This window comes from Anabas testudineus, chromosome 10 (assembly GCF_900324465.2).
Source record: "Anabas testudineus chromosome 10, fAnaTes1.2, whole genome shotgun sequence".
NCBI lineage: Eukaryota > Metazoa > Chordata > Actinopteri > Anabantiformes > Anabantidae > Anabas > Anabas testudineus.
The window spans coordinates 17,702,927-17,717,122 of NC_046619.1; the positions used below are offsets into that span (position 1 = coordinate 17,702,927).

Sequence of the window (14,196 nt, forward strand, 5' to 3'; positions counted from 1 at the left end):
ATCTCTGCTGTTAATAGTAATGACTGGAGAAATAACTAATAAATACAGAGTCTACTTTAAAAACGTCTGGGATATTCTATTCACCAACATTTACTTTAGTTTATCTGTTTCTAGAGATATAAGTTTAATTTGTTATGTATTGAATTTAACATTTCAACAACAACAACTTCTACTTACTCTTTATCTGGCTTAGGGCTATCAGAGTGACTATATAATATATAATATATAATATATAATATAACTTGAAACAATTTAGCCGTAGTAACATAAAAGGTGGCAATCTAAAGTTATTTTCCCTGGCTTTAATTGGACATTTAAAAAAAAAAAACATTGATAGCACATTTAATCAGGTCTTTGAGCCGTGAGCAGGTGCTCTACACACACATTAAATAACCCAGCCTCTTTATTTTACCATCTAGAGACACCTAGTTAGAACTAATGCAATCTAATGCAGCACTTTTACAGTAATGAAGGTTGTAATGTTAAATTTTGTTTTGGATAGCTGTAAATTCAACTCTTTTATTTCAGGAACTCCGTGTAGAATAGTGAGGCTAGGCTAAATAGAGTAACATCTCTGTATGTTTTAGTACAATATGGTCATATTAGGCAGATTTTAAGCCCAACAGTTGCATTCGTCTCTACCTAGTTATGTCACACATGCTACTCTTTATAAATAGTTCCACAATAACTTTTATATAAATCTGTAAAAGCGGGGACTCACAGGAGTAAAAAAGCAGTGAAGCACTGAGATTTAAGGCACTTAACTTGCAAAAGTATGAAAACTGCTTTAAAAAATATCCCCTTGTCCAGAAAATAAAAGAAAACAACAATTGTTGTTAGAGGGAAGTGCCCTATCAGCATTTCAGCCAATCAGGAGACTTTGTAGACTGATGATCAAGAGAGTAAACCTTCATTTGGGTAGGAAGGCATCAGTTGTGCGTGAGAAGGGTGCATTAACACAATGACTGGACAGCTGGCTGCTTTGATTCTTCTTAGTACATTCTGTAAGTACAACTTGTCTATCTATACTAATGTATATGTTATATGTCCATGCATGTATGGTTGTAATAGATTATATCTTATCTTCAGCCCTGATCCAACCCACAGAGGTTCGTCAGCAGATCGCTTTCGTTGTGGCTGAAATTGGTGGAAATGTTACATTGCAATGTCTAGTGTCTGAGAAGGAAGGCAAATTCGTCCATTGGTATAAACAGTCTCTTGGGTACATGGTCCAAACTGTTGCTACAGGAAGTTATACTGAACTAAAACTTCATGGACAATTTAACAATTCACGTTTCACAGTCACAGAGTCGAAGTCTCAGTATTTTCTTACAATCAGAAATGTCACCAAAGAGGATGAAGCAACTTACTCCTGTCAAACTGGAACAGCATATTCACAAACCTTTGCTAATAGCACCTACCTGGCTGTGAATGGTAATGTTTGTTTATTTTCAATATCCATGTCCTTCAGTCATACAACCAATATAAATAATTAAATTTATTTTATGGCTTTTTTATTGAATTGTGCAGAACAGAATCAGCAGAAATCTGTCTATGTGAAACAAAGTCCAGAGACTGAGTCAGCCCAGCTGGGTGATGCAGTGTATCTCCAGTGTTCACTTCTCTCCAAGAATAAAGAAAATAAAGTCCAGTTTGGTGAACACAATGTGTACTGGTTCAGACCAGGATCAGGAGGATCCCACCCAAGCCTCATTTACACTCACAGGAGCCGCAGTGATGAACAAGACGAGATGAGCTGTTCTTACAGTTTGTCCAAAACTATACAGGACTCTTCTGATACTGGGACTTACTACTGTGCTGTGGTCACATGTGGAGAGATCTTGTTTGGTGACGGAACAAAAGTGGAGACAAGTATGAATTTACTGTGTTATTAAAAAAATTGTTTTTTGTATAATTGTATTGTAATAATTGTATTTAATTAATCAATAGAAAACTGTTTCCAAATGTAGTCATTTAAAGTAATTCTAGCAATTATTTTGATTTTGATTAACACTTGCAACTCAGTTATATGCTCCGTTCTTTAGTGTTAGTTTAGTTAGTGACCTGCAGGCCGTTGGGCTAAGCAGGCAAACTGGGATGAAAACCAGATCTGTCCATGTTTAACAAAGAATCTAAAATAGGCAAATAGTCTATGGGTGGCACACTCGACTCAAACAAGACTCAAACTTCACTAGAAGAGAAAAAAGGACTAAATGAAGTGTCAAACTGTCAAACACCACATTCACTGTGAGCAATTATTAGCAAAATTACAGTTGTACTCACCTTTTTTATACTTCTATACATGTAATCTGGCTAAATTTTGTTTACTCTTAATACAATGTTACTATAACTTGATGATGCATGTTGGCACTAATGACTTTTATTCATTGAAAGATGAGTGAAGTAAAGAGTCTGTTCTGCTTTCTTGTTCTGATTTCAGGACAACAGTTGGATCCGGTTGTTGCTGTGCTCGGGATACTGTTGACCTTCAGTGTGATTGTTATCGCTATCTTAATTTTCTCAAGAGACTAAAGTTAAGTTTAGTAATACTGCAGAAATTAATTATGTAACTTTGATCTCAGTTATAATTCAGTAATTTAGCAGAAACATTTATCTAAAGTGACTAACAATAAGGAACAAACAAATATAGGACCGGCTTAGATTTCACTGTCTTGCCCGAGGAAACTAGGACCAGGCACTGAATTTCTGACCTTGAAATTAATAGGTTGGTGGATTTCTTTGTAATTTTGTTTTATTTTATTGTATTTTTAATTTACTTGAAAACATATATTCCTGGATCCACACCATCACATTAGGCCTTGTGATGCTCAGTGTTGAGCATTACAGCTCATTTCTTGTCAATTTGCAACATGCCAGTCATAGTTTGCAACATAAGATTATAATCGCTTAGGTCAGTGCTCAGTTTGAAAAGAATCAAACTCTAATTTGCATCTAATAGACTTGTAACTTGCATCAGCATATTATTATAATACAAAGAACTGCACACTAAGCCTGCACCATTTCCTGATAAGACCTACTGTATGTTACGATCATAACTGGTCTTTTCAAGGAAAGGTCAAAGAATACTGTCGGACAACCTTATATGTTCTCACATCTCACACCTGATCTGACACATCATCAATGTCCATGCTGTGTTTACAGTTTTAGGATGGTGACGCAGACTCTGAACTACTCACTGGATTCTTTAGAGAAGAAAGGAAGAAGAGGGAGAAGAAAAAAGTAGGAACAGCAGTGATGACGAGCAGTGAGTGTAAAGACGTTCAACTGTTTGTAAAATAAAAAAATAAAGTTAATACTGTTTGTCTTTGCAAGTAAATAATCATGTTATTTTTTATGTATACTAACTGCTGGAATTATTTTACTTTCGTACAACACAGAAAAAAACACCTCCCAAATCTTAACAATGTTTCATGTTGACCTGAATAGGGAAACAAGCTGTTTATCTGATAACTCAAACAAGTTGGAAATAGAAATTACAACATGGACTTAAATGTTTTTCATTAAATATTAATGAATAAGTCACACATGGCTGCAGGATTTTCCTAGCATTACTTGTATTTGCAAATGTTGCCTTGTTGAAAAAACATGATTTGATGTTTCTTTTATTCTGTAAAAGATGGGAGTGCATCTTAAATTTGTTAAAGTTTAAATAAAGAAAAGGGACAGTGTCAGAAATGTCATTGTTATGAAAAACTGCATTTAAAAAAAGTCCGTGTCAACATGAACAAAACTTGAATGTTAGCATAGTACTAATTAAGTTATTCTTTTGAGCTAACTTTTTTTCTTTTAACATAACATTCAATGTAAAAAAAAATTTTGTTAAATATTATAAATGTACTAATTGATGCTTTCCTAATTTTGAGAATAAATATGCAATAAACTCTGTTCCAGTGTCTACCACACAGTAACAACTGCACAGCTACTTCATTCATAATGGAAATTAAAGGCTTTCATACTGGCTGAACAGAAAAGAAAGACTGACGATAAATAAATTAACATATTTAACATAAGCAAAAACCATGAATCCCTAATAAATATATATTTTTATAAAATAAATCATGCTGTAGATTGTTTTAGTTTTACTTGACTCCATATGCACCAATCAGGTCCATTAGTTGAACTAAATGTTCAGCTGTTTCTTGTTGCACCTGTTTTCTCACTAAATATCCTGTTGAAGGTCACAGTCAGGGTTCTTCTGTATAAACAGTCTGAGTGGTTAGTTAAATAACCAGTTGTAGATTATGAATATCTCAGTGTAGCTGATGCCCCTTTGAATGCAAAGTGCTGTGAAACTGCTATCCCTTAAATGCTCAAAACTGCAAAATACGTCTTCAGTTTTTTACATGTTTGACAATTTCATTGAGATTTTATCATCACATCAATTAAATTTGAGTTTACACATTTGTACTGACATAACTTGTAATATATGCTTTAGTTCTGTGTTAGGGCAAAACACAGTCCATTGACAGATACTACTAGCAAAATTCAAACTACAAATGGGTATATGTTCAGTATACATACTTTAGGAAGTAAGCAAATTTAAGGGACCAAGTACTATAAGTGGCTGTTTTATTTATGATTACTGTAGTTTGTCCAGTGACTTTACTGGGAAGCACTTTGTTCTCAGAGTGCAGGTGCACTTGTCCAAATGTGGAATGGGAGACAGAGCCTTTAGCTTTCAAGCTTCTCTCCTTTATCCATTCAAATGTCACTGTGCATGTCATTATTTTTGTCTTTTGTCTCTCCTGTAGTTGTATTTCCTTCTCCCTGTCTCCCTCTCTCAGTTCTCCTCTGCAGGGATCTTTGGCCTTGAAACTGTATATCTCCAGAGTCCAGGTACTGGTCTTACCAACCTGCACAGTGTTTCTCCTGCTTGTTGTTGTTTTTTGTTGCCTGCTGTTCTTTTCCCTCTCTTCTTTCTACTCACCCCAACTGGTTGAGGCAGATGGCCGCCCACATTGAGCCTGGTTCTGCCCTCTAGAGGTTTCTTCCTCTAAAGGCAGTGTTTCCTCTCCACTTTCACCTAGTGCTTGCTCAAGTGGGGTTGTAAGGTGCTCTATATAATTCTGTTTACAGTTATATTTGTAACTCACTAACTTCATTAATTTGCAATGGAAACTGTAGGCTGACATATTTAGTTTAGTAAGTACAGTATGTTACACATGTTGCTTTCAATAAATGGTGAAGTGAAAGAACATTAAAATCATTACATATTAACTGTCAAAAACTGGTGCTCACATATAGAAACAAACCAACTGAAATAAAACATGCATGCTAGGTGAAACTGAATTACACTGAAAGTCTCAAAGTAGCAGAGCTACTTAAAATGACAATGATTTCCTAAATTTAGGGGGGAAGTGCGTTTTCAGCATTTCAACCAATCAGTTTCCACTTTGTAGACTTTGATGTTTAAGAGAGTAAACCTTCATTTGGGTAGGAAGGCATCAGTTGTGCGTGAGAAGGGTGCATTAACACAATGACTGGACAGCTGGGTGCTTTGATTCTTCTTAGTACAGTCTGTAAGTACAACTTTTAGTCTATCTATACTAATGTATATGTTATATGTTTATATTGAACCATGCTAATGTATGGTTATAACATATATATATATATATATCTCTCATCTTCAGCCCTGATCCACCCCACAGAGGTTCGTCAGCAGATCGCTTTTGTTGTGGCTGAAATTGGTGGAAATGTTACATTGCGATGTCTAGTGTCTGAGAAGGAAGGCAAATTTGTCCATTGGTATAAACAGTCTCTTGGGTACATGGTCCAAACTGTTGCTACAGGAAGTTATACTGAACAAAAACTTCATGGACAATTTAACAATTCACGTTTTACAGTCACAGAGTCGGAGTCTCAGTATTTTCTTACAATCAGAAACGTCATCAAAGAGGATGAAGCAACTTACTCCTGTCAAAGTGGAACAGCATATTCACAAACCTTTGTTAATAGCACCTACCTGGCTGTGAATGGTAATGTTTGTTTATTTTCAATATCCATGTCCTTCAGTCATACAACCAATTTAAAAAATTAAATTTCTTTTATGGCTTTTTTTATTGAATTGTGCAGAACAGAATCAGCAGAAATCTGTCCATGTGAAACGATGTCCGCAGACTGAGTCCGTCCAACCGGGTGATGCAGTGAATCTCCAGTGTTCACTTCTCTTCAAGGACAAAGAAAATAAAGTCCACTTTGGTGAACACAATGTGTACTGGTTCAGACCAGGATCAGGAGGATCCCACCCAAGCCTCATTTACACTCACAGGAGCCGCAGTGATGAACAAGATGAGATGAACTGTTCTTACAGTTTGTCCAAAACTATACAGGATTCCTCTGATGCTGGGACTTACTACTGTGCTGTGGTCACATGTGGAAAGATTTTGTTTGGTGAAGGAACGAATGTCGAGACAAGTATGTTCAAAGTCCTCTCGTAATAATATATCTAAACTATTAAAACTAATATTAAATTCAATTAAATTCAATTAAATTCAATTAGATTTAGGTTAGGTTTTTGAGGAGAACTCTATTAATTCAACGGTGCTTCCAACGCAAATGGTAACTACACTACCTTGAATGAGAAAATACATTTAATTCAGTTTCTCAACAACCTTGGAGTTTATCCTAAGATTGTCCTATGTACTCATGGAAAGATGTGTATAAATTAGGTTTCTTGAAATTCCAGGATCTAACCCGGACCAAGTTGTGATAGTACTCGGAGTGCTGCTGGCCTGTTGTGCGACAGTGACTGCTGCTCTTACTTTCTATGTAATTCGAATGAGAGTTTGTGAACATTGCAAAGGTAGGTTCATTTAATAAAATTATATTTTTAAGTTAAGAATCAAGTGCTATTTTTTTTTACTTTAACTTGTTCATGTCTGCAAAAAATATATATATATATATATTTGTGTTGATATTTTTAATTTTTTGTATTTTTAGGTAATCATTTCTTTTACTGCTGCCTAATGTTAAAAGCAGTTAAATGAATTGCACACATTCAGTGTTTGAAAAACACAAGTGATATTGTACTACATGTAAAATGTTAGTTGGCAACATTGAGTTTATTACTGGAAGAATATGCACCTGTTATTCCTTTTAAATTTATATGTGGAAAATTAATTACAGTTCAATCTGCTGAAACTAAATTATTTTATGAGCTCAGTGTATGTTTGCTTGCTATACAGTGCAAATTAAGTTAAGACAGCTTTGGCATGAAAACTAATATTTCTGGAGAACAGTTAAAAGCCCCGGAAAAGACACGGTAAAACAAGAAACAAAATGTAAAAATTCTTAACTGTAGTTAAAAACTGATGAAAAGTATATATTTCTAATTAAAATATATGGAGAGCTGTTTCACCATTCTGTTATGTGAAATTATACACTGTGCACTGACGGCTGGCCGATGGTCAATGTGGAAAAAACTGTATGCACGACTGTGAGAACACGTATGGGTTTGTGTAACTGAGCGCACATGCTGACTCCTGGGGAGCAAAACATATTAATAATGTGTCTTACCGGGGAATTTATCACATTCATATTAATTTACATTCAGAAATAACAACAACAAGAAAAAATCCACACCTACAGTAACTAACTAAAAATTCAGTCCTTTATAACATCATGATATAAAAGACCCACATTCATTTCAGTAAATTTAACTGTAAAATCAAAGAACTTACACTATGACCAAACAATGGTGGTTGGTTTTTGTTAACAGGAGCAATGAGCACCACACTGAATCTGGCCAATGACCAATCGCCAGTGGATCAATCAACAGACCTGGTAAATATACTTCAAATTAATCAGCTAGGTACAGTATAGTGCTGTTGAATGTTGCTCAATGATAGACTGACATCTAATTTCTTACACCTAATGTGTCACAGGTTGTAATGTGTGATTTTTAATCAAACCCTTACTTTTAGTGAGATTTTACTCAGTAGCCCATGAGTAGATACCAAGGCCTTCAGGTACATGTGTATATTTTGCTCTTTCACAGTACCACTGTTTAAAATTAGAGGTGTTAATACACTATTATTTTCAGGATGGTGATGCAGAAACAGCAAACTATGCGACACTGGATTTCAATACGAAGAAAGTGAAAAAAGGGAAAAGGAAGAGAGAGTCTCCAGAGGAGTGTGTTTACTCTGCTGTCAGATTATCTGGATAGAGTAGCGGAAAGCACACTACCTTCAATGTGGGAGGCCGGGGTTCAATTCCCGGCTGCTATGGTTGTAAGTCGCTTTGGTTTATTGTTTCTCTAACTAAAATATATCAAGAAAGGAAATTCAGTGGCCACAAATTATATATCCAGTTATAACATAAGTCAGCTTGTCAAAGGTAAATGACGTTTTCATGATAAACAATAAATACTGTTAAACTCAAGTGGATAAATAGTTATTATAAGCAAAAACAATGGAGCAAAGCTGATCCAGATTAAGTCTGCTGTGCAAACATCAGTTCTCCGATTATGACAAACAGCTTGTTAGCTTAATGTTTTGTAGGAAACAAAAGTCTGTATACTGTCCATTATTATTATTTCTACTCTTTTTTTGTAAAATTTCTGCAAAATCTCGAATTTTAAGAATTCCCATGTTCTTTATGTGGTAGGCCTACTTCACACATTAACACACACTACTGTGGAATACAGTATTTTTAAAAATAATACTACTTCAGGTGTAGTTTAAGCACAACCTAGCATTTAAACGCAACAGGTCCTTTTGTTTAACACCCACATAGGTCGCTTGTTTCAACTCTTTCATATGACCAAAGTCACCCCCCGTGACATTAGTCGCCTGGTAAAAGTTTTTTCAGAAACACTGAACAACAACTGTGTAAACAAAGCAATTTAGTTGGGAACTGGTGTAGGTATATGGTAAACATACCATTCTGACACGTCATGTTTGTCAGGTGACTGGTAAGAATAACATCAATACAAAGTCGTCCGGACTCCAAAGTTTCCTGTGTGAACGTCCTGTCCTTTGTTGTGCCAGGGTTTGAGGGTTCAATTATTGGTCACCATGTAGTTTTCACTGCAGCCGCTAGAGGTCGTCAAATGATGTTGATCATGTTTTACTGCTGTTAACAGTTCTACAGTTACATTTTTCATATGACAATGTCAATAGACATTTTGTTCACCAAAATGACAACAATGCAGACAATGCAATTATTTCTAAACCCATTCCTACAACTTATGTTGCGTCTTACACCCATCCATGTTTGTGTATGGTGAACAAGAATAAATGGTTAGAAAAACACACCAAGTCAGCATATTGTGGTGTGCAGCGGTCATTACGAAGCATCTGTTGACAGATTGTCATAACAGCAGTATAGATTTGTCATATCAGAGAAAAAGACTGAGTCAGTGTGACATGTTTTCTTACAACAATACGTTTGACTGGATGTACTAATTCTAATGAAAAGAACAGATTTGACTTGTGGCCCCATGTAAAATGTTGATTTCAAACTCGGTAACATCAGCTTGCAAGTTGGACACTGATCTCAGATGGCTCAGTGGTTAACTAATTCAATCCAAAAGCTTTGACAGCAGCATAGATCCTCTCTCTGTCCACTGCCTTTGGATCTCTCATTCCACCACTGCCGGTTTTGAGCATGGTAAAGACAGCAGTTGAATAAATCCATGTGTCTTTATCTCTCTGAGGAAATGTATTAATTTTGATTAAAGGACGCATTTTGTGAAATAATAATTATCAGTGAAAATGCTGTTTTGAAATATGTTTCAAATAAGTGGATCTTACCTTCAAATTTGCTTTTGCAACATTTCTTTGCAAGGAAACAGTGGCTGCAATATAAAAAAAAAATTAAAAATTAAAATAAAAACACCAAACTGCACTGGTTTTATTGACACAATGAACTTAATGAAATTACCACTGACTTATTAATATGTGATATAAGATACATTTTATTACCATTGCAACAATCACATTTGTTCTCCTTTGTGGCATAAACAAACAAGGATGTAGAGACCAAAGTTATAACCAAGACAGCACAAAGTAGAAGCAGAATTATATTATCTTGTAAAACACCAAAGATGCCTGGTGACAAACTGGTTTCTGAAACATAAAAAGGAACAAACAATCAAAATTAAAAGTTACAAAGTGTCGGTCATTTCAAAGTCAAACCAAGAATAATAAATACTTTAGTGACCCATTTGGAGAAATTGCAGTTGAACAGGTGCCAGACAGTGAATGTCAGCACAACTAGGGGGTTTCAGGGTCTTGTCCAAGGACACCTCAGCAAGTATTATGCAGAACACATTTTAAATGTTTCAATTTGAGTAAAAACACTTAAAATAACTTAAGGGGACAATTAAAGGAGACAAATAATTAAACAAAATACATGTACATTTACCTTGAATGTCCAATTTAGTCCCTTGTCCAAAAACGATTTCTCCACATGTGGCCACAGCACAGTAATAAGTCCCAGCATCAGAGGAGCTGACATTCTTAGAGAAGCGATGAACACAGCTCTTCACAGAGTCAGATCTCTTCTCACATTCATCATTTCCACCAGTGTAGATGATGTTTGAATGAGATTCATCTGATCCAGCTCTGAACCAGTACACACTGTGATCTCCTGGACACGTCTTGTTCTTAATGACAGAGAAGACTGAACACTGAAGAGCCACCGAGTCTCCTGGACGGACTGGATCAGAGACTGTCGGCCACTGAATAACAGTATACCTTGATCTTCTTTTACTGTTTTCTATAAATATAGAAGAGTAGAAATTATAAAAATATTAATCAGGACTGAGTTAAAACATATGTACAAATACCAAACAGTCATAATGTCTTTGTGAATCAGGTGTGTGTACTACCTTTTAAATCCAAATACGAGCCACTCCACTGATCCTTACTCCAAGTACTGACTGCACAGTGATATATGGCCTCATCTGATTCAACTGTCGTCAAAATTGTCAGAGTGCTTTTTGTTTGGGTGTGGTTTACATGGAATCGCGAGTGACTAAATCCTTTTTCAAATACAGGATCTGTAGTAGCTTTCATCAGTGTAGTAATTAATGTGAGGGTATCACCAGTGCTCTGTTTGTACCACTTCACTCGTGTATTGCTGTACTCCGCATCAGGGAAAAAACACTTGAAAGTCACAGGATCACCCAGTTGGACTGTGGTCACCGAGATCAGTGCATCTAAATTAAAATACAAGAGAGAATATAAAATTAGTTTTACAAAATAATCAGAATATAATCATTTAATTATGGATGACAGTGAAAGGAAGACAGGACAAATCATTTATGAGGTAATAATCATATTAATAACTAATATACACAATTTCGTAATTTAAATGTAGTTTACATGTGCTACAATAAATACCAGTGTTTGAACAGAGAGAGAAAGCACTTACCTCCTTGATGAAGAAGCAGTGTAATCCAGAAAAGAATCATCTCAGCGAGGTGACAGGGTGGCTGTGATGGGTCAAACTGTCTCATACATCCTCTTGGTTACAAGTTTCTAAAGTACATTTCCTGTCACTCTGTTCTTATGCAACTTTTTGACATCTGAGGTTTTGTGGTGTTGTTCAATACCAGAAAACAATGCCAAACTGCTCATCTGTACCTTCAAAAAACACATTACTGGGCAGATTGTTTCTAAGGTGGTTTCTGTAGCATAAAAACGAAATTAAAACTCTTGGTGTTCGTGAATAATTACACAGTACATCAATCTCATAATTCAGTTTGCTTTATAAGGAAAAACATATCTTCCATGTCGAGCTGTTTTCAACTCTATCTTTGGGTTTACAGTGACCTACATGACACCACATAACATTCATCACTATCACTTAAGGTTTAGAAAGATGGTCAGTGTGTTTCAAACTTACTAAAGGCTTTATAGTGTGTGTGAAGTCACTGTTGCAGTATTGTTTTATAGAAATTTTATTCTTGTTTGAAAAAAATTGCTGCTTATGCATAACTCGGATAATTCGATGTCTGAGGGTGAACTTTTCTAAATGGCTCTTTATAAGAGCACATGTGCAGGACAAAGTGGACACTCGCCAATTTACTAAATTTCTACTTAATTCAGTGCAGATAGATGAAAGGGAACAATATTACACAGAGTGATGCAGCCTCATTTTTAAATCAAGTCGACCCAAAATCTAAAACTAAAAACCAACACAAAGTGTTATATTAGCATTTGGTAGATAACTGGTGAGCTAAACCGCTGAAGGCCTGGAAAACAAAATAATAACTGTAATAGACAAGTAAAAATCGATGACACTTCAGGAGGCAGAAACTCTTTATGATCCAAAAGCATAAAACATCATCTGTCAGACAAGGAACTCAGAGCATGTTTTTCACTTATTGAAGACAAGACTGAAGGCAGACAGGCCTACAAACATGTAGCACCTGAAGGAAGCTGCAGTAATGGCTTAACAATGTTTCTCTTGGGACAACACAACATTTGGTCAAAGTCTTTGGATCCAGATGTAAGGGTAGTCATTCATTGCAAAGGATTTATGTTATGTGTTGAAGGCGATTTTTAGGTTAGGTCATTATTTATGAGCTCCCAAAAATGTGGGCTCGTGAAAAATGACACATTAAGTGTTTTACGTTGAACATGGTGGTGTACAGAGGCTAAATGCCAAAAAAAAAAACCAAACTCATTGTTCGGGTATTCATGAAACTGACTGCATGTGAAGCTAAAGCCAAAACCACTATAACTTCATTGCTTCAAATCAAATCCTCTTTCCCTGTGATCTGATTTTATGGTCTTTAAAAAAACCAACCAACCTTGAAGTGATGCTCCAATCTGTTATTGCGGTTTCCAAATCATCTGAAATAAGTGTGTGCAACTGACCAATCAGATCAGTTGGTTTAGTAAAGCTTTTGTGGTAAATGTGTCACACAAATGGTTTCACCTTTTTGTGCGCTCAACACACAAACAGCATCAGATCTCTTTTAGAAGGGACCACACCCCTGTGTTTTCAAAATGTCTCAGTGCACCAAGAAATGCACTGAACCACTAGTGTAACATGTTCAAAGCTTAAAACAGCAAATTGTTTCAATTATTTTAGAACAGGCGACCTCTTGTGGCTGTGCAAATCATAGCTACCTTCTCTTCAAAGCAGAGGCGGAAGTATGTGTATGAAGTCTGAGCTTGAACTGAACTGAACTGCACCGCATTTTTCTACAGTCAGTGTTTTAACCAAAATGGGATTTATCCTTATTCTTAACAAAGTAAAAAAAAAAAAACTTTCTTATTTTAGAAACAGTTGCCTTTCGGGAATGGTAATGTGGTGAAATAGAAGACACTGATACTAAATGGAGAATATGAGCTGTTGCATTTTACAGGCTGAGGAACGCTTTTGTTCATCAGTCTGTTCTGTTACTGCATCAACTGTTGGTGTTCATTCATTGTTGGGTGTTATTTGTTTTACAGTATTTGTGAGGGTTTGAAATGAAAGATAATGAAAATAAAAGTTTATCTCATCTCTCATCTCAAAAGGCAATAATTCAGTGATATTGGGGCCACAGCACATCTGATTTTATGTTCACATTGTTAACCATTCTGTGAGGCTGTTTAGGCGTAAAATGTGGCTCTTGCTGAGTTTCATTACACAACATTTGTATGAATAAATGAGAATTTAAACAAACATTTTGCTAATATTACAGTAAGCACAATGAAAAAGACTTGACTGTTGTCCTGAAGGGCACAGTGGTCTTAAAATGTAAAAGACAGAACTTTTATAAACAATTGATAACAATGTACTGACTTAATGATATAAGATTAATGTGTAGAGAGGGCTTGGACACAACAGTGAATTATAGGGTAATTTTATAACACATAGCAGTGTGAAAATATTGTTTTAGGCTTACAAAAAAATTAGTATACCTAGTTACATTCAATTCAATTCAGTTTATTTGTATAAATCATTATGAAAGTCACCTCAAGGCACATAACAATGCTAGTTTAGGACAGAATACAACAATATAACTATAAATTATATTAAAAATCTTACAATAGGGAATAGGTGATAGTGGAGAGAAAAGACTCGTTTTAACAAAATACAACAAATAGAACTAGGTTCAGGTTGGGCGGCCGTTTGCTTGACTGCACTGGTGTAAATTTTAACATTTACAAGGCTTCTTCTAATGTATCCGATTTCAAATCCTCTTTTTTACTCTCTTCTCTTTGCATTTAA

General features: G+C 35.5%; 3 protein-coding genes and 1 long non-coding RNA gene across 4 annotated transcripts; 3 read left to right on the plus strand and 1 right to left on the minus strand.

Annotated features, from left to right (window-relative positions):
* The first annotated feature begins 1,031 nt into the window (after positions 1–1,031).
* On the plus strand, positions 1,032–3,548 carry LOC113160105. Its single transcript, XM_026357169.1, has 4 exons — positions 1,032–1,434; positions 1,531–1,872; positions 2,441–2,534; positions 3,163–3,548. The coding sequence occupies exons 1-3, from the start codon at positions 1,032–1,034 to the stop codon at positions 2,530–2,532; spliced, it is 837 nt and encodes a 278-aa protein (XP_026212954.1). The 3' UTR covers positions 2,533–2,534; positions 3,163–3,548.
* Positions 3,549–5,486: 1,938 nt separating this feature from the next.
* Positions 5,487–6,458, plus strand: LOC113160964. The gene is made up of 3 exons (XM_026358429.1): positions 5,487–5,540; positions 5,652–5,996; positions 6,094–6,458. Exons 1-3 carry the CDS (start codon positions 5,498–5,500, stop codon positions 6,456–6,458), a joined length of 753 nt encoding a protein of 250 aa, XP_026214214.1. The 5' UTR covers positions 5,487–5,497.
* Positions 6,459–6,712: 254 nt separating this feature from the next.
* LOC113160108 lies at positions 6,713–8,516 on the plus strand. Its single transcript, XR_003298669.1, has 3 exons — positions 6,713–6,823; positions 7,739–7,803; positions 8,063–8,516. It is a non-coding gene; the product is annotated as an uncharacterized LOC113160108 (long non-coding RNA).
* A 135-nt stretch (positions 8,517–8,651) lies between these two features.
* LOC113160100 lies at positions 8,652–11,483 on the minus strand. The gene is made up of 6 exons (XM_026357163.1): positions 11,401–11,483; positions 10,856–11,185; positions 10,390–10,743; positions 9,948–10,091; positions 9,777–9,820; positions 8,652–9,674 (listed from the first exon to the last, which is right to left on the minus strand). The coding sequence occupies exons 1-6, from the start codon at positions 11,438–11,440 to the stop codon at positions 9,540–9,542; spliced, it is 1,047 nt and encodes a 348-aa protein (XP_026212948.1). The 5' UTR covers positions 11,441–11,483; the 3' UTR covers positions 8,652–9,539.
* Between the last annotated feature and the right edge of the window lie 2,713 nt (positions 11,484–14,196).

Coding starts and splice junctions, on each gene's coding strand:
- LOC113160100 (XM_026357163.1), bottom strand. CDS start 11,440: ATGATTCTTTTCTGGATTACACTGCTTCTTCATCAAGGAG. Junction 10,092..10,389: donor GACTAAATTGGACATTCAAG/GTAAATGTACAT, acceptor TTTATGTTTCAG/AAACCAGTTTGTCACCAGGC. Junction 9,675..9,776: donor TTGCAAAAGCAAATTTGAAG/GTAAGATCCACT, acceptor ACATTTCCTCAG/AGAGATAAAGACACATGGAT.
- LOC113160105 (XM_026357169.1), top strand. CDS start 1,032: ATGTATATGTTATATGTCCATGCATGTATGGTTGTAATAGATTATATC. Junction 1,435..1,530: donor CACCTACCTGGCTGTGAATG/GTAATGTTTGTT, acceptor TGAATTGTGCAG/AACAGAATCAGCAGAAATCT. Junction 1,873..2,440: donor CGGAACAAAAGTGGAGACAA/GTATGAATTTAC, acceptor TTCTGATTTCAG/GACAACAGTTGGATCCGGTT.
- LOC113160964 (XM_026358429.1), top strand. CDS start 5,498: ATGACTGGACAGCTGGGTGCTTTGATTCTTCTTAGTACAGTCT. Junction 5,541..5,651: donor GATTCTTCTTAGTACAGTCT/GTAAGTACAACT, acceptor TCTCATCTTCAG/CCCTGATCCACCCCACAGAG. Junction 5,997..6,093: donor CACCTACCTGGCTGTGAATG/GTAATGTTTGTT, acceptor TGAATTGTGCAG/AACAGAATCAGCAGAAATCT.